The sequence below is a fragment of the Tachyglossus aculeatus genome, chromosome 4, assembly GCF_015852505.1.
Source record: "Tachyglossus aculeatus isolate mTacAcu1 chromosome 4, mTacAcu1.pri, whole genome shotgun sequence".
Classification (NCBI taxonomy): Eukaryota; Metazoa; Chordata; class Mammalia; order Monotremata; family Tachyglossidae; genus Tachyglossus; species Tachyglossus aculeatus.
Window position 1 is genome coordinate 18514901 of NC_052069.1, and position 19455 is coordinate 18534355.

The following is a 19455-nucleotide window of genomic DNA, read 5'->3' on the forward strand; positions in this document are numbered from 1 at the left end:
AGGCCCGGGGGATGACGTGGGCCGGGGGTCGACGGCGGGACAGGCGAGAACGAGGCACGGTGAGGAGATTAGCGGTGGAGGAGCGGAGGTTGCGGGCTGGGCAGTAGAAGGAGAGAACGGAGGTGAGGTAGGAGGGGGCGAGGTGATGGACAGCCTTGAAGCCCAGGGTGAGGAGTTTCTGCCTTATGCGCAGATTGACTGGTAGCCACTGGAGATTTTTGAGGAGGGGAGTAATATGCCCAGAGCGTTTCTGGACAAAGATAATCCGGGCAGCAGCATGAAGTATGGATTGAAGTGGAGAGAGACACGAGGATGGGAGATCAGAGAGAAGGCTGGTGCAGTAGTCCAGACGGGATAGGATGAGAGCTTAAATGAGCAGGGTAGCAGTTTGGATGGAGAGGAAAGGGCGGATCTTGGCAATGTTGCGGAGCTGTGACCGGCAGGTTTTGGTGACGGCTTGGATGTGAGGGGTGAATGAGAGAGCGGAGTCGAGGATGACACCAAGGTCGCGGGCTTGTGAGACGGGAAGGATGGTAGTGCCGTCAACAGAGATGGGAAAGTCAGGGAGAGGGCATGGTTTGGGAGGGAAGACAAGGAGCTCAGTCTTCGACACGTTGAGCTTTAGGTGGCGGGCGGACATCCAGATGGAGATGTCCTGAAGGCAGGAGGAAATGCGAGCCTGGAGGGAGGGGGAGAGAGCAGGGGCAGAGATGTAGATCTGGGTGTCATCAGCGTAGAGATGATAGTTGAAGCTGTGGGAGCGAATGAGGTCACCAAGGGAGTGAGTGTAGATTGAGAACAGAAGGGGACCCAGCACTGAACCTTGGGGAACCCCCACAGTAAGAGGATGGGAGGGGGAGGAGGAGCCTGCAAAAGAGACTGAGAAAGAACGACCAGAGAGATAAGAGGAGAACCAGGAGAGGACGGAGTCTGTGAAGCCAAGGTCAGATAGCGTGTTGAGGAGAAGGGGGTGGTCCACAGTGTCAAAGGCAGCTGAGAGGTCGAGGAGGATTAGTACAGAATATGAGCCGTTGGACTTGGCAAGCAGGAGGTCACTGGTGACCTTTGAGAGGGCAGTTTCCGTGGAATGAAGGGGACGGAAGCCAGACTGGAGGGGGTCGAGGAGAGAGTTGTTGTTGAGGAATTCTAGGCAGCGCGTGTAGACAACTCGTTCAAGGAGTTTGGAAAGGAATGGTAGGAGGGATATGGGACGATAACTAGAAGGTGAGGTGGGGTCAAGAGAGGGTTTTTTTAGGATGGGAGAGACATGGGCATGTTTGAAGGCAGAGGGGAAGGAACCAGTGGAGAGTGAGTGGTTGAAGATGGAAGTTAAGGAGGGGAGAAGGGATGGAGCGAGAGATTTCATAAGATGAGAGGGAATGGGGTCAGAAGCACAGGTGGCCGGAGTAGCACTTGAGAGGAGGGAGGAGAGTTCCTCTGACGATACCGCTGGGAAGGATGGGAGAGTAGCAGAGAGTGTTGAGAGCCGGGGGGATGGAGAAAGGGGGGAAGAGACTTTGGGGAGGTCGGACCTGATGGATTGAATTTTGTTAATGAAGTAGGAGGCCAGATCGTTGGGGGTGAGGGAAGGAGGAGGGGGAGGAACCGGGGGCCTGAGAAGGGAGTTGAATGTACGGAAGAGCTGGCGGGGGTGATGGGTATGGGTGTCAATAAGGGAGGAGAAATAGTTTTGTCTGGCAGAAGAGAGGGCTGAGTTAAGGCAGGAAAGGATAAACTTGAAGTGAACGAGGTTGGCATGGTGTTTAGACTTTCGCCAGCAGCGTTCGGCAGCTCGAGCATAAGAGCGAAGGAGGCGGACAGTGGCAGTGATCCAGGGCTGTGGGTTAGTGGTGCGAGAGCGGCGGAGGGAAAGGGGAGCGAGCGAGTCTAGCTGAGTAGAAAGGGTAGAGTTGAGAGCAGTAATCTGATCATCAAGACTGGGTAGAGAGGAGAGGGTGGCGAGGTGGGGTGTGAGGCGCTCCGAAAGATGGGTGGGGTCCGGAGAGCGGAGATCTCTGTGAGGGAGTAATACGGATTTACAGGGGAAAGGAGTGTGAGTGAGGAGGCAGGTGAGAAGATTATGATCAGAGAGAGGGATTACAGAGTTGGTGAGGGTGGACACAGTGCAGCAGTAGGAGATGATGAGGTCGAGGGTATGACCAAGTTGGTGAGTGGGCGAGGTGGGGTGGAGGAAGAGGTTGGCAGCGTCAAGGAGAGATAGAAGGCGGGCGGCAGAGGAGTCGTTAGGGATATCCATGTGGATACTGAAGTCTCCGAGGATCAGAGTGGGCATGGAGAAGGAGAGAAGGAAGGTGAGGAAGGGGTCAAAGTCGTTAAAGAAGTTGGAAGTGGGGCCGGGAGGGCGGTAGATGGCGGCTACAAGAATCTGGAGGGGGTGGTAGAGGCGAATAATGTGGGCTTCAAAGGAAGGGAAGGAAAGGGAAGAGGGAGGAGGGATAGTGCAAAAGCGACATTGGGGGGCGAGAAGGAAACCGACACCTCCTCCTTTTCCGGTGAGTCTGGGGGAGTGGGAGAAGAAGAGGCCCGCAATGCAGAGAGCAGCAGAAGAGACTGTGTCGTCCGGCGACAGCCATGTTTCAGTTAGGGCGAGGAGGAGTAAAGAACTGGAAAGGAAAAGGTCCAGGATGAAAGGGGTCTTACTTAAAATGGAGCGGGGGTTCCAGAGGTCGACAGTGAGAGAGATGGGGTGCAGTGGGAGAAAGAATAAGCAGGGGAGAGTATGCTCTCCTTTATTACAACCAGGAGTCAGGAGTTTCTGCTTGATGCACAGAGGAAAGGGCAACTATGGGAGATTTTTGAAGAATGGGGAAGAAGGAGGCAAAACCGGTAATCAGTCGATCAATCGGTGGCATTTACTGAGCATTTACTTTGTGCAGACCACCTTATTGAGCACTTAGGAGAAGACAATACAGCTACTAGAGGTGAACCCTGGCCTCCAAGAGCTTATAACCTCATGGGAAAAGCTGACATTAAAATACATTTCAGGGAAGGGATGCTTTGTACAAAGTGCTGCAGGGGTAGGGGTGGAGTTAATACCTAAGTGCTTAGTGGGTGAGACTAACTGCCTGGTTGAGGGTGTAGGGAGGGAAAACAGGGTGGGAGGATGAGAGTTTAGTCAGAGAAGGAGAAGATACGATTTAAATAGGGCTTGGAAGACAGGCTAGAGCTTGCTGGGGAAGGGGCATTCCCGGAGGGAAGGAGGGAAGGTGTAGGGGGTCACACATGGGTGTGGCCAGAGTGAGGGACTGAGTAGGTTGGTGTTAGAGGCGTGAAATGTGCAGACTTGGTTCTAGTGGGAGAGGAATGAGGATAAATCATGAGAAAAGAGTTAACTGAGGGCCTTGAATCGGGTCGTGAGGAGTTTCTGCTTCACGCAAAGATGGACAGACAGCCATCGGAGGTCCTTGAGGAGTGGGGAGACGCATGCAGAATGATTTTTTTTCAGAAAAGTGATCCAGGCAAAAGTGTGGTCTGGAGGCAGGGAGGTCAGCAAGGCTGATGCAGTAGTCAAGATGGGATATGACATGGGCTTGAGCCAGGGTGGTAGCGTTGGTTTAGTCTTCTACACTGTGAGCCCACTGTTGGGTAGGGACCATCTCTATATGTTGCCAACTTGTTCTTCCCAAGTGCTTAGTACAGTGCTTTGCACACAGTAAGCGCTCAATAAATACGATTGATTGATTGATAGTAGCACTAACAAGGTTTAGTGACTGAGTATGCAGGAGAGACACGAGTCAGGGATAATGCCAAGGTTGTGGGCTTGTGAGGCTGGAAAGATGGTGGTTTTATCAAGAGTGATGGGGAAGTTGGGAGGGGAGAATTTGAAGGGGAAGATGAGTCGTTCGGTTTGGGAATAAAAAGTTCAGTAAGGGGTGGGAAGTACGGGAAGCCACCCAGAGCCTATAACAATTCCAGACAACACTTCATTTGGGCCAACTCTGGTCAACTGGCACACATATGGCCAAAAATGCTGTACACGTAAATTAAAACAAAGAGCTCTTGGTCAATGGCAAAATATTGCAACAAAGTTTACTGCTGCCAATTCTCTTTTAATTCAAAACATGGCCAGAAATGAGTGGATCGTTAAGAAAAATAAAAAGGGGCTTTTTGCGTGTTTTACATAAGCCTTGTTTTTGCCTCTTGAGAACTCAACCAGGGAAGAGAGGACAAAAGGAGGAGGATGAGAGACAGATCTATCCTACGGGCATGTTCCATAACAATACTCCTAGCAAGTAGTAAAGACTACATAGTCTTGACAAAGAAAAACGTCTACGTACACCTGACGTCCCTAATTCCAATAGGTCAATCCAAACCAGGAGTCTCAAACATTCCCTTGCTTCCCATGAAATTTTCAAATATTAGGGAGAAACCATTTTAATAAATTAATAAAGTTAAAAGAATACGCTACATACTGTCCCATTAATGCTCTTTCGGGGATGAGGGACTAAGAGAAATCAGCATTTAATAAAACCAAACCTTGTCTCAGATACATATTTGGCAGGAATAACCTGTTAGAGTCTCTTTTCTGTTCTGCACAGGGTGAATCAATAATGCCGAACACACACTAGCTCTGTTACGCAAAAGAATAAGACCGAGAAGCTTCTTCACAATCCCTTATGAGTTGAGAGGAATAAAGAAAACAGGGTAGAGTCGCGTAGGAAGAAGGCTCTCCAGAAGACTATAGGGGAAGCAGCATGGCTCAGTGGAAACAGCACGGGCTTTGGAGTCAGAAGTCATGGGTTCAATTCCTGGCTCCGCCAATTGTCAGCTGTGTGACTTTGGGCAAATCACTTAACTTCTCTGGGCCTCAGTTCCCTCATCTGTAAAATGGGGATGAAGACTGTGAGCCCCACGTGGGACAACCTGATCACCTTGTAACCTCCCCAGCGCTTAGAACAGTGCTTTGCACATAGTAAGCGCTTAATAAATGCCATCATTATTTATAGGGGGTAGTGATAAAACGGCCTTGGTCTCGGGACCATACTCTGACATTTACTGCAGAGGTGACTTCAATTACGTCATAGGGTCTTCCAATCCCAGCTTCCGTACCTTTAATCACAAGGTGTATATTCAGGAGATGAAAATAAATGTGAAATTTATAGGATAATAATAATTATCGTTCTTGTTAGGTGCTTATTATGTACCAAGCACTGTTCTAAGCACTGGAGTAGACACAAGTTAATGAGGTTCTCGCCTTTCCCGCCGTCGACCCCTGGCCTCCGTTCTACCACTGGCCTGGAATGCCCTCCCTCCTCAAATCTGCCAATCACACTTCATCATCATCATCATCATCATCATCAATCGCATTTATTGAGCGCTTACTATGTGCAGAGCACTGTACTAAGCGCTTGGGAAGTACAAATTGGCAACATACAATACAACATACAACACACTTCCCCCCTTCAAAGCTCTACTGAAGGCACACCTCCTCCAAGAGGCCTTCCCAGACTAAGCCCCGCTTTTCCTCTGCTCCCGCTCCCCTCCCCATTGCCCCAACTCACTCCCTTTGCTCTACCGCTCCCCCACCACCCCATAGCACTAGGGTATATATGGAAATATCTATAATTCTATAGAATTGTACTATCCAAGTGCTTAGCACAGTGCTCTGCACATAGTAAGTGCCCAGGAAATACGATTGAATGAATGAACTTATTTATATTAATGCCTGTTTACTTGTTTTGATGTGTATAGATCTGTAAGTCTATTCATTTACATTGATGCTATTGATGCCTGTTCACTTATTTTGATATCTGTCTCCCCAGACTGTAAGTTCATTATGGGCAGGGACTGTCTCTCTTTATTGGGAATTGTACTTTACAAGCACTTAGTACAGTGCTCTGCACTAAGTGCTCAATAAACATGACTGAATGAATGAAAGGTTGGAAAAGGTGACACAGTCTCTGTCCTAAATGGGGCTGACACTCTGTTAATCCGCATTTTAGAGATGAGGCAACTGAAGCCCAGAGAAGTTAAGTGACTTGCCCAAGGTCACCCAGCGAACACGTGGCAGAGCCGGGATTAGAACCCAGGTCCTTCTGACTCTCAGGCCCGTGGCCTATCCACTAAGCCAAGAGTTCTCAGTTAGTCATGAGCAAATACAGAGTTTACAAATTTCTCCTTTGTTTCTCCTCTGGCCACTTCATTATTCTACACTGGGATTTGCAACAAGTTAGTCTGCCGTATGGGATTCAGCGTACTCCAATATCTGGAATGTTCCACCCACATTTTTCATTTACCTCATTTACCAGTAGCAAGGCGGAACTTTAGGAGAGCTAAATGAATGAAAGCATGTATGTTTGTTTTCGATTTGCTGGCACCTGTTCCATGCCTCTACCCTTATCAATTTTTCCCAGCATGGGACCCAAAGACACTGTACTAATGGTATCCCTGGACAGCTCCAAAATGGGCAGAGAAAGGGGAAAAAACCCAGTCACATCAGACTCTGATGTCGGGCGTAAGAACTGCATCATTCACACTGTTGTGTTTTTCTGGGTAACATGGAGCTTCTCTCCTGTCAGGAGGTTACTGTGGTTTTGCAGCGCCATTTTACTGGAATAGCTCATGAATGAGTGTTGACTTCTACCCAGACATACCCCTGTAAATAGAGGTGTGTACCTCCTGGTTCCAAATGACCACAATTTGCAAAATCCAGAGATGTCATGCACTAATTGCTGACACAGCCCAAGATACAAAAGCCCTGTTCAACACTACATCCAGCCACTGCAAGGATTTTAAATTTCCTCCTGCCCCTCCCAAACACAAACTGGAAGCCAGTTTCTCCGCTTCACCCGAGCAGCACTGAATCATGGCTAGGGGGAAGACGCCGACTGAATCCGCCCGAAATCACTGCCCCTTTTACCTCGCCCCGAATCTGTGCTCTTTTTGGATGAAGTGGAGAAATGCCCGCTCCTGGAAGCGGAGGAGGAGGTTGTCATGGCTGCGGCTGAGGCTGGATTCTTAGCTCCACCAGCTAAGATCTGGGGATCAGAATGCCTCGCATCAATTCTCAAAAAGCAGATACTTTTAAAAATGATCGAAGAACCTAACAAAGAGCAGGGTCCAAGCGTATGCAGAAACATTCAGAAGGAACATCAGCCTTCCCTGAATAACCTCTTATTTCCCCACCCTATTTACCCTCCCTCCTGTTTCACCAAATAACATGATACGCACCCCAACCCGACTGAACTTGTGTGCCATCTGCCCTATCTCTATGTCTGTCTACCCCCTCTAGACTGTAAATTCCCTGAGGGCAGGGATCCTGCCTACAAACACTATTCTGTACTCTCAGAAGTGATCAGTGCAGTGCTCTGTACCCAGTAAGTGCTCAATAAATACAACCGATTAAGCAGTCAGCAGTCAAAGGGGCTACAAGGGGCTTTATGAAGAAAGGAAGGCAGCAGTTCAACCCAATTTGGTCAGATTTTTCAGTCAAGTTGAAAAACCGCTACTACAACCAGCAGAGCAAGCTTCTATTTCTGCAGGCTCCTGCAAAAATTAATAATCGTATTACACTATGCTTTGAGTCACCTTAATAGAGACTAACGGTTTGGTGATGTTTAACATCACAGAGTATCGCATGTAAAGATATTGGTTTTCCAGAAGCTTTGGAACAGATCTCCATTCGCAACTTTGTACAGTTATACGAAAATTAAACCCACGATACAAAGGTTCAAGACATACCCACGCCTCCAAGGAATGCGATACAGTTGTAGCACGAATCCTATAAACATGCTTAATTTGCATATTCGATAGGAATATTCAACTACAGTAATACGTGACCGGGCTTTCTCCTTTAATTAAGCCACATAATCCAAGATTGTCCAGTTATTTATACGCGACGTAATTTTCGACTGCAACAAGGGGTCCTCCACCAGGGCCCAAAGGTTCTCTAGGGATGGGCCACAAAATGAGTCGCCCGCTGTTCTGGTGGGAGTCCACCTTCTTTCAGAGAAGCAGCGTGGCTCAGTGGAAAGAGCGTGGGCTTCGGAGTCAGAGGTCATGGGTTCAAATCCCGACTCCGCCAACTGTCAGCTGTATGGCTTTGGGCAAGTCACAACTTCTCTGGGCCTCACTTCCCTCATCTGTAAAATGGGGATTACGACTGTGAGCCCCACGGGGGACAACCTGATCACCTTGTAACCTCCCCAGTGCTTAGAACAGTGCTTTACAGTGCTCTGCACACAGTAAGCGCTCAATAAATACGGTTGAATGAATGAATGCTTTGCACACAGTACGCGCTTAATAAACACCATCATTATTATTATTATTATTAACAGGATGGGGGGGAAAGATGCTCCGAGCCTGCAAATGAAAGGACTGAGCCTCAACTGGGATGGATACAGAACGGATGGAAGTGGAGGAAGAAGGGCTCTTGAAAGATGCGGGGTAGAGGTCTTCCCCGTGCTCGGGGATGGGCGGTGAGCTTGTACCTATCTATTCTATTTATTTTATTTTGTTAGTATGTTTGGTTTTGTTCTCTGTCTCCCCCTTTTAGACTGTGAGCCCACTGCTGAGCCCTACTGAGAGCTCACCTCCTCCAGGAGGCCTTCCCAGACTGAGCCCCTTCCTTCCTCTCCCCCCTGCATCCCCCCATCTTACCTCCTTCCCTTCCCCACAGCACCTGTATATATGTATATGTTTGTACATATTTATTACTCTATTTATTTTATTTGTGCATATCTATTCTATTTATTTTATTTTGTTAGTATGTTTGGTTTTGTTCTCTGTCTCCCCCTTTTACACTGTGAGCCCACTGTTGGGTAGGGACTGTCTCTATATGTTGCCAACTTGTACTTCCCAAGCGCTTAGTACAATGCTCTGCACATAGTAAGCGCTCAATAAATACGATTGATGATGATGATGATGATGTTGGGTAGGGACTGTCTCTATATGCTGCCAGCTTGTACTTCCCAAGCGCTTAGTACAGTGCTCTGCACACAGTAAGTGCTCAATAAATATGATTGACTGATTGATTGATCGACCTGCTCCCAGTCAAACGGTAACAAACGGGGGAGGGGGTTCTCCCTTATAAACTGGGGGTGACCCAGACGGAGGGGAGCAGGGTCTAGTGGACGGAGCCCGGGCCTGGGCGTCATAAAGTCATGGGTTCTGGTCCCGTCTCTGCCACGTGTGACCTTGGGCAAGTCGCTTCACTTCCCTCAGCTCCCTCATCAGTAAAATGGGGATTGCGACGGTGAGCCCTACGTGGGACAGGGCCTGTGTCCAATTTGCTTGTATCCACCCCAGGGCTTAGTACAGTGGCTGCTGCGGAGTCGGCGCTTGACGGACACCATCGCTGTGGAACGGGGAGGGGAAACCCAGCCAGGTGGGTCCCTCTGGAAGAAATTCCGGGTCACTTGGGAGACCCCGGGCCTGGGGGTGGTGCCGCCTCCCGTCGGGGGGAGTCCTGGGGGGAGACCCAGAGGCCTGGAGGCCCGCGGTGGGGGGGTGGGGGGTGGGGTCCAGTTTGGGAGAGGGGCAGTAAGGGGAGGAGACTGGGCTCTGGGGTTGGGCGGGGCGAATAGCTGGGGATTGGGGGGGTAATCATAGTAGTAATAACTGAATAATAATAATAATAATAATGTAGAGAAGCAGCGTGCCATAGTGGATGGAGCACAGACGTGGGAGTCGGAAGGTCATGGGTTCTAATCCCGGATCCACCACTTGTCTGCTGGGGGACCCTGGGCAAATCCCTTCACTCTTCTGGCCTCAGTTATCTCACCTTTAAAATGGGGATTAAGACTGTGAGCCCCTGTCCGGGTCTGTGTCCAACCCAATTTGCCTGTATCCATCCCAGCGCTTAGTACAGTGCCGGCACGTACTAAGCGCTTAATAAGTACTGTAGTGATTATTATCATTATTATTAACAATAATAATAATAAGTATGGTGTTTGTTAAGCACTAATAATAATACTAATCATTCATTCATTCAATCATATTTACGGAGTGCTTACTGTGTGCAGAGCACTGTCCTAAGCGCTTGGTAAGTACTGTAATTATTATTGTTATTATTATTATTATTATTTACAATAATAATAATAAGTATGGTGTTTATTAAGCACTAATAACAATACTAATCATTCATTCATTCAATCGTATTTACAGAGCGCTTACTGTGCGCAGAGCACTGTCCTAAGCGCTTGGGAAGTACAATTCGGCAACATATAGTATGGTGTTTTGTTAAGCACTAATAACAATACTAATCATTCATTCATTCAATCGTATTTATGGAGTGCTTACTGTGTGAAGAGCACTGTCCTAAGCACTTGGGAAGTACTGTAATTACGATTTTTATGATTATTATTATTATTACTATTTACAATAATAATAATAAGTATGGTGTTTGTTAAGCACTAATAACAATACTAATCATTCATTCAATCATATTTACAGAGCGCTTACTGTGTGCAGAGCACTGTCCTAAGAGCTTGGGAAGTACAATTCGGCAACATATAGTATGGTACTTGTTTAGCACTAATAACAATACTAATCATTCATTCATTCAGTCGTATTTACAGAGCACTTACTGTGTGCAGAGCACTGTCCTAAGCACTTGGGAAGTACTGTAATTATTATTGCTATTATTATTATTATTATTTACAATAATAATAAGTATGGTGTTTGTTAAGCACTAATAACAATACTAATCATTCATTCATTCAATCGTATTTACGGAGCGCTTACTGTGTGCAGAGCACTGCCCTAAGCGCTTGGGAAGTACAATTCGGCAACATATAGTATGGTGTTTGGTAAGCACTAAGAACAATACTAATCATTCATTCATTCAGCCAGTCGTATTTATGGAGCGCTTACTGTGTGCAGAGCACTGTTCTAAGCGCTTGGGAAGTACCATAATTATTATTATTATTATTATTAACAATAATAATAAGTATGGTGTTTGTTAACTAATAACAATACTAATCATTCATTCATTCAATCGTATTTACGGAGCGCTTACTATGTGCAGAGCACTGTCCTAAGCGCTTGGGAAGTACAATTCGGCAACATATAGTATGGTGTTTGTTAAGCACTAATAACAATACTAATCATTCATTCATTCAATTGTATTTATCATCATCATCATCATCATCAATCGTATTTATCGAGCACTTACTATGTGCAGAGCACTGTACTAAGCGCTTGGGAAGTACAAATTGGCAACATATAGAGACAGTCCCTACCCAACGGTGGGCTCACAGTCTAAAAGGGGGAGACAGAGAACAAAACCAAACATACTAACAAAATAAAATAAATAGAATAGATATGTACAAGTAAAATAAATAAACAAATAGAGTAGTATTTATGGAGCACTTACTGTGTGCAGAGCACTGTCCTAAGCACTTGGGAAGTACCGCAATTATTACTGCTATTATTATTATTTACAATAATAATAAGTATGGTGTTAAGCACTAATGACAATACTAATCATTCGTTCATTCAATCGTATTTACGGAGCGCTTACTGTGTGCAGAGCACTGTCCTAAGCGCTTGGGAAGTACAATTCGGCAACATATAGTATGGTGTTTGTTAAGCACTAAGAACAATACTAATCATTCACTCAGTCGTATTTACGGAGCGCTTACTGTGTGCAGAGCACTGTCCTAAGCGCTTGGGAAGTACAATTCGGCAACATAGAGAGACGGTCCCTACCCAACAGTGGGCTCCCAGTCTAGAAGGGGGAGACAGACAATAAAACAAGACAAGTAAGACATCATCACCATCATCATCGGAAGAGATAAACAGAACTATGGATTCTAATCCCTGCTCCACCACTTGTCTGCTGTGTGACCTTGGGCAAATGAAGCAGCGTGGCTCAGCGGGAAGGGCCTGGGTTTGGGAGTCGGAGGTCATGGGTTCTAATCCCAGCCCTGCCGCTCGTCAGCTGGGTGACTTTGGGCAAGTCACTCAACTTCTCTGGGCCTCAGTTCCCTCATCTGGAAAATGGGGATGAAGACTGCGAGCCCCACCTGGGGCAACCTGATCACCTTGTATCTCCCCCGGCGCTTAGAACAGTGCTTGGCACATAGTAAGCGCTTAACAACCAATAATAATGTTGATATTTATTAAGCGCTATGTGCCAAGCTCTGTCATCATCATTATTGTTATTATTCTCTGGGCCTCAGTGACCTCATCATGGTGGCTACTACAGTGGCTACAGCCCGGGCCTGGGAGAAGCAGTGTGTCCCACTGGGAGTGACTGGGAGTCAGAAGGTCATGGGTTCTAATCCCCGCTCTGCCACTTGTCTGCTGTGAGACCTTGGGCAAGCCACTTCACTTCTCTGAGCCTCAGTGACCTCATCTGTAAAATGGGGATGAAGACTGTGAGCCCCCCGTAGGACAACCTAATCACCTTGTAACCTCCCCAGCGCTTAGAACAGTGCTTCGCACATAGGAAGCGCTTAAAAAATACCATCGTAATTATTATTACTTTATTCTCTGGAGGGGTCGGCTCTGGTGAGGGGGGAGGGGAAGAAGGGGGTCCTGGGTTGGGGCTGAGCGCTTAGCTAAGGGGGAGGGTCGGGACCAGGTGGGAGGAGAATAGTAATAATAATAATAACAATAATGATGGCAATTATTATTATTAATAATAATAATGACATTTATTAAGCGCTTACTATGTGCAAAGCACTGTTCTAAGCGCTGGGGAGGTTACAAGGTGATTAGGTCGTCCCACGGGGGGCTCACAGTCTTAACCCCCATTTTGCAGATGAGGTAACAGAGAAGTGAAGTGACTTGCCCAAAGTCACCCAGCTGACAAGTGGCGGAGCTGGGATTTGAACCCATGACCTTTGACTCCAAAGCCCGGGCTCTTTCCACTGAGCCAGTTATTAAGCACTTACTATGTGTGAAGCACTGTTCTAAGCGCTGGGGAGGTTACAAGGTGATCAGGTTGTCCCACGGGGGGCTCACAGTCTTCATCCCCATTTTACAGATCAGGTCACCGAGGCCCAGAGAATAAAATAACAATAATAATAATAATGATGGCATCGGTTAAGCGCTTTCTAAGTGCCAAGCACTGTTCTAAGCACTGGGGGGGGATACAAGGTGATCAGGTGAGAGAAGGAACGTGGCTCAGTGGAAAGAGCCCGGGCTTTGGAGTCAGAGGTCATGGGTTCGAATCCCAACTCCGCCAACTGTCAGGTATGTGACTTTGGTCAAGTCACTTCACTTCTCTGGGCCTCAGCTACCTCATCTGTACAATGGGGATAAAGACTGTAAGTCCCCCTGTGGGACAACCTGATCACCTCGTAACCTCCCCAGCGCTTACAACAGTGCTTTGCACACAGTAAGTGCTTAACAATACAATCATAATTATTATTATTACTAAGGTTAAGACTGTGAGCTCCCCGTGGGACAACCTGATCACCTTGTAACCCCCCCAGTGCTTAGAACAGTGTTTCGCTCATAGTAAGCGCTTAAATACCATCCTTATTATTATTATTATCAGGTTGTCCCACAGGGGGCTCCCAGTCTTCATCCCCATTTTCCAGATGAGGGAACCGAGGCGCAGAGAAGTGACTTAATAATTTTAATAATTTTGGTATTTGTTAAGCGCTATGTGCCAAGTACTGTTCTAAGCGCTGGTTGGGGGGGGGGGGGGGGGGGATACAAGGTAATCAGGTTGTCCCATATGGGGCTCCCAGTCTTCATCCCCATTTTCCAGATGAGGGAACTGAGGCCCAGAGAAGTGACTTGCCTAAAGTCACCCAGCAGACAAGAGGCAGAGGCGGCATTAGAACCCAGGACCTCAGACTGAGCCCCTCCTACCTCTCCCCCTCCTCCCCATCCCCCCTGCCCTACCTCCTTCCCCTCCCCACAGCACTTGTATATATGTTTGTACAGATTTATTACTCTATTTATTTTACTTGTTCGTATTTACTATTCTATTTATTTTATTTTGTTAATATGTTTTGTTTTGTTGTCTGTCTCCCCCTTCTAGAATATGAGCCTGTTGTTGGGTAGGGACCGTCTCTATATGTTGCCAACTTGTACTTCCCAAGCGCTTAGTCCAGTGCTCTGCACACAGTAAGCGCTCAGTAAATACGATTGAATGAATGAATATTTGTACATATTTATTACTCTATTTTACTTGTACATATTTACTATTCTATTTATTTTACTCTGTTAATATGTTTTGTTTTGTTGTCTGTCTCCCCCTTCTAGACCGTGAGCCCGTTGTTGGGCAGGGACTGTCTCTATATGTTGCCAACTCGCACTTCCCAAGCGCTTAGTACAGTGCTCTGCACACAGTAAGCGCTCAATAAATATGACTGAATGAATGACTCCCAAGCCCAGGCTCTTTCCAGTGATCCATGCTGCTTCCAGGTCATGGGTTCAAATCCCGGCCCCACTTAGCTGCGGGACTTTGGGCAAGTCGCTTCACTTCTCTGGGCCTCAGTGACCTCATCTGGAAAATGGGGGTGAAGACTGTGAGCCCCCCGTGGGACAACCTGATCACCTTGTAAGCTCCCCAGAGCTTAGAACAGTGCTTTGCATATAGTAAGCGCTTAAGAAATTCAGTCTTCCAACTTGTACTTCCCAAGCGCTTAGCACAGCGCCCTGCACACAGTAAGCGCCCAAGAGAAACAGCGTGGCTGAGTGGAAAGAGCACAGGCTTTGGAGTCAGAGGTCATGGGTTCAAATCCCGGCTCCGCCACTTGTCAGCTGTGTGACTTTGGGTAAGTCACTTCACTTCTCTGGGCCTCAGTTCCCTCATCTGTAAAATGCGGATGAAGACTGTGAGCCCCCCGTGGGACAACCTCATCACCTTGTAACCTCCTCAGCGCTTAGAACAGTGTTTTGCACATCGTAAGCGCTAAATAAATGCTATCACTATTACTATTATCCTCTAGGCCTCAGTTACCTCATCCGTAAAATGGGGATGAAGACTGTGAAACCCCCGTGGGACAACCTGATCACCTTGGAACCTCCCCAGCCCTTAGAACAGTGCTTTGCACATAGTAAGCGCCTAATAAATGCCATCACCATCATCATCCTCCATGCCTCAGTTCCCTCATCCGTAAAATGGGGATGAAGACTGAGCCCCCCGTAGGACAACTTCATCACCTTGGAACCTCCCCAGCGCTTAGAACAGTGCTTTGCACATAGTAAGCGCTAAATAAATGCTATCATTATTACTATTGTCCTCTAGGCCTCAGTTACCTCATCCGTAAAATGGGGATGAAGACTGTGAGCCCCCCGTGGGACAACCTGATCACTGGGACAACCTGATCACCTTGTAACCTCCCCAGCGCTTAGAACAGTGCTTTGCACATAGTAAGCGCCTAACAAACGCCATCACCATCATCATCCTCCGTGCCTCAGTTCCTTCATCCGTAAAATGGGGATGAAGACTGTGAGCCCCCCGTGGGACAACCTGATCACCTTGGAACCTCCCCAGTGCTTAGAACAGTGCTTCGCACATAGTAAGCGCGTAATAACTGCCATCATCATCATTCTCCGTGCCTCAGTTCCCTCATCCGTAAAATGGGGATGAAGACTGTGAGCCCCCCGTGGGGCAACCTGATCACCTTGGAACCTCCCCAGCGCTCAGAACGGTGCTTCGCACATAGTGAGTGAGTAATAACTGCCATCATCATCATTCTCCGTGCCTCAGTTCCCTCATCCGTAAAATGGGGATGAAGACTGTGAGCCCCCCGTGGGACAACTTCATCACCTCAGAACCTCCCCGGCGCTTAGAACAGTGCTTCGCACATAGTAAGCGCCTAATAACTGCCATCATCATCATCATTCTCCGTGCCTCAGTTCCCTCATCCGTAAAATGGGGATGAAAACTGTGAGCCCCCCGCGGGACAACTTCATCACCTCGGAACCTTCCCAGCGCTTAGAACAGTGCTTCGCACAGAGTAAGTGCTTCAGAAATGCCATCGTTATTATGATTATTAATACATACGATTGAGTGAATCATCATCATCATCATCAATCGTATTTACTGAGCGCTTACTGTGTGCAGAGCACTGTACTAAGCGCTTGGGAAGTCCAAGTTAGCAACATATAGAGACGGTCCCTACCCAACAGCGGGCTCACAGTCGAGAAGGGGGAGACAGAGAACGAAACCAAACATACTAACAAAATAAAATAAACAGAATAGATAGGTACAAGTAAAATAAATAAATAAATCATCATCATCATCAATTGTATTTATTGAGCACTTACTATGTGCAGAGCACTGTACTAAGCGCTTGGGAAGTCCAAATTGGCAACATATAGAGACAGTCCCTACCCAACAGTGGGCTCAGTCTAAAAGGGGGAGACAGAGAGCTAAACCAAACATACTAACAAAATAAAATAAATAGAATAGATAGGTACAAGTAAAATAAATAAATAAATCATCATCATCATCAACCGTATTTGAGCGCTTACTATCTGCAGAGCACTGTACTAAGCGCTTGGGAAGTCCAAATTGGCAACATATAGAGACAGTCCCTACCCAACAGTGGGCTCACGGTCTAAAAGGGGGAGACAGAGAACGGAAACCAAACATACTAACAAAATAAAATAAATAGAATAGATATGCATAAATAGAGTAATAAATATGTACAAACATATATACATATATACAGGTGCTGTGGGGAAGGGAAGGAGGTAAGATGGGGGGATGGAGAGGGGGAAAGGAAGGAAGGGGCTCAGTCTGGGAAGGCCTCCTGGAGGAGGTGAGCTCTCAGCAGGGCCTTGAAGGGAGGAAGAGAGTAAGAAATAGAGTAATAAATACGTACAAACATATATACATATATACAAATGAGTGAATGAATGAATGACTGAAAGTGTGGGACGGCGATACGGCAGCCTGAGGGGAGGCGGGGATGAGGGGGAGAGGAAGGAAGGGGCTCAGTCTGGGAAGGCCTCCTGGAGGAGGTGAGCTCTCAGCAGGGCCTTGAAGGAAGAGAGTAATAAATAGAGTAATAAATATGTACAAACATATATACAAATGAGTGAGTGAGTGAATGAATGACTGAATCTGGGGGACGACGACACGGCAGCCTGAGGGGAGGCGGGGATGAGGGGGAGAGGAAGGAAGGGGCTCAGTCTGGGAAGGCCTCCTGGAGGAGGGGAGCTCTCAGCAGGGCCTTGAAGGAAGAGAATAATAAACAGAGTAACAAATATGTACAAACATATATACATATATACAAATGAGCGAGTGAATGAGTGAATGAATGAATGACTGAATCTGGGGGACGACGACACGGGTAGCCTGAGGGGAGGCGGGGATGAGGGGGAGAGGAAGGAAGGGGCTCAGTCTGGGAAGGCCTCCTGGAGGAGGTGAGCTCTCAGCAGGGCCTTGAAGGGAGGAAGAGAGTAATAAATAGAGTAATAAATATGTACAAACATATATACATATATACAAATGAGTGAGTGAATGAATGAACGACTGAATCTGGGGGACGACGACACGGCAGCCTGAGGGGAGGCGGGGATGAGGGGGAGAGGAAGGAAGGGGCTCAGTCTGGGAAGGCCTCCTGGAGGAGGTGAGCTCTCAGCAGGGCCTTGAAGGGAGGAAGAGAGTAATAAATAGAGTAATAAATATGTACAAACATATATACATATATACAAATGAGTGAGTGAGTGAATGAACGACTGAATCTGGGGGACGACGACACGGCAGCCTGAGGGGAGGCGGGGATGAGGGGGAGAGGAAGGAAGGGGCTCAGTCTGGGAAGGCCTCCTGGAGGAGGTGAGCTCTCAGCAGGGCCTTGAAGGGAGGAAGAGAGTAATAAATAGAGTAATAAATATGTACAAACATATATACATATATACAAATGAGTGAGTGAATGAATGAACGACTGAATCTGGGGGACGACGACACGGCAGCCTGAGGGGAGGCGGGGATGAGGGGGAGAGGAAGGAAGGGGCTCAGTCTGGGAAGGCCTCCTGGAGGAGGTGAGCTCTCAGCAGGGCCTTGAAGGGAGGAAGAGAGTAATAAATAGAGTAATAAATACGTACAAACATATATACATATATACAAATGAGTGAATGAATGAATGACTGAAAGTGTGGGACGACGATAAGGCAGCCTGAGGGGAGGCGGGGAAGAGGGAGAGATGAAGGAAGGGGCTCAGTCTGGGAAGGCCTCCTGGAGGAGGGGAGCTCTCAGCAGGGCCTTGAAGGAAGAGAGTAATAAATAGAGTAATAAATATGTACAAACATATATACAAATGAGTGAGTGAGTGAATGAATGACTGAATCTGGGGGACGACGACACGGCAGCCTGAGGGGAGGCGGGGATGAGGGGGAGAGAAAGGAAGGGGCTCAGTTTGGGAAGGCCTCCTGGAGGAGGTGAGCTCTCAGCAGGGCCTTGAAAGGAGAGAGTAATACATAGAGTAATAAATATGTACAAACATATATACATATGAGTGAATGAATGAGTGAATGAATGACTGAATCTGGGGAACGACGACACGGGCAGCCTGAGGGGAGGCGGGGATGAGGGGGAGAGGAAGGAAGGGGCTCAGTCTGGGAAGGCCTCCTGGAGGAGGGGAGCTCTCAGCAGGGCCTTGAAGGAAGGAAGAGAATAATAGAGTAAAATATGTACAAACATATATACAAATGAGTAAGTGAATGAATGAATGACTGAATCTGGGGGACGACGACACGGGTAGCCTGAGGGGAGGCGGGGATGAGGGGGAGAGGAAGGAAGGGGCTCAGTCTGGGAAGGCCTCCTGGAGGAGGGGAGCTCTCAGCAGGGCCTTGAAGGGAGGAAGAGAATAATAAATAGAGTATTAAATATGTACAAACACATATATATATACAACTGAGTGAATGAATGAATGAATGACTGAATCTGGACGACGACGACACGGCAGCCTGAGGGGAGGCGTCGGCGGCGGCGGAGGAGGCCGCCCTCCCTCCCGTCCCTCCCTCCCGTCACCTTGTCGCAGTAGCGTCCCACCAGCTGCTTCATCCGCCAGTGAGGGCCGGTGAACACGTCCACTTCTTCGGGGAACGGAGCCATGGCCGCCGCCGCCGCCGCCCCCCTCGCCGCCGCCTCACCCGCCGCAACCGCTCCTCCATAGACTCACCCCGCCGGGCGGACGCGCGCGCGCGCGCGCCACAGCCCCCCACCCCCCTCGCACCCCCTGCGCATGCGCCGGACCCCGCCGCCCGCCCCGCGCCTGCGCCGCCCCCGCCGCGCACGCGCGCTGCGGCCTCCCCGCCCCCGGCGGAGGTCGAGGGCGCCCCCCCTGCACGTGACACGGGCGGCCGCGCATGCTCCCTGCCCCACCTCGGGTTTTCCCGCCTTCCCGCCCTGACGCGGTCCCCTCAGGTTCTTCATTCATTCATTCATTCATTCATTCAATCGTATTTACAGAGCGCTTACTGTGTGCACGCGATATATTTATTGTACATATTTATTACTCTATTTATTTATTTTACTTGTAGGTTCTTCATTCATTCATTTAGTCAGTCAGTCATTCA

The 19455-nt window shown here is 48.0% G+C and overlaps 1 protein-coding gene across 1 annotated transcript in view; it reads right to left on the bottom strand.

Moving 5' to 3' along the window:
* The window catches only part of FBXL5 (F-box and leucine rich repeat protein 5), a 77236-nt gene extending 58212 nt beyond the window's left edge, over positions 1-19024 (bottom strand). The window contains exon 1 of the mRNA XM_038745531.1: positions 18908-19024. Within this exon, the coding sequence (XP_038601459.1) occupies positions 18908-18991 (84 nt within the window). The 5' untranslated portion in view covers positions 18992-19024. The remainder of the gene's footprint in view (positions 1-18907) is intronic.
* Positions 19025-19455: the final 431 nt, after the last annotated feature.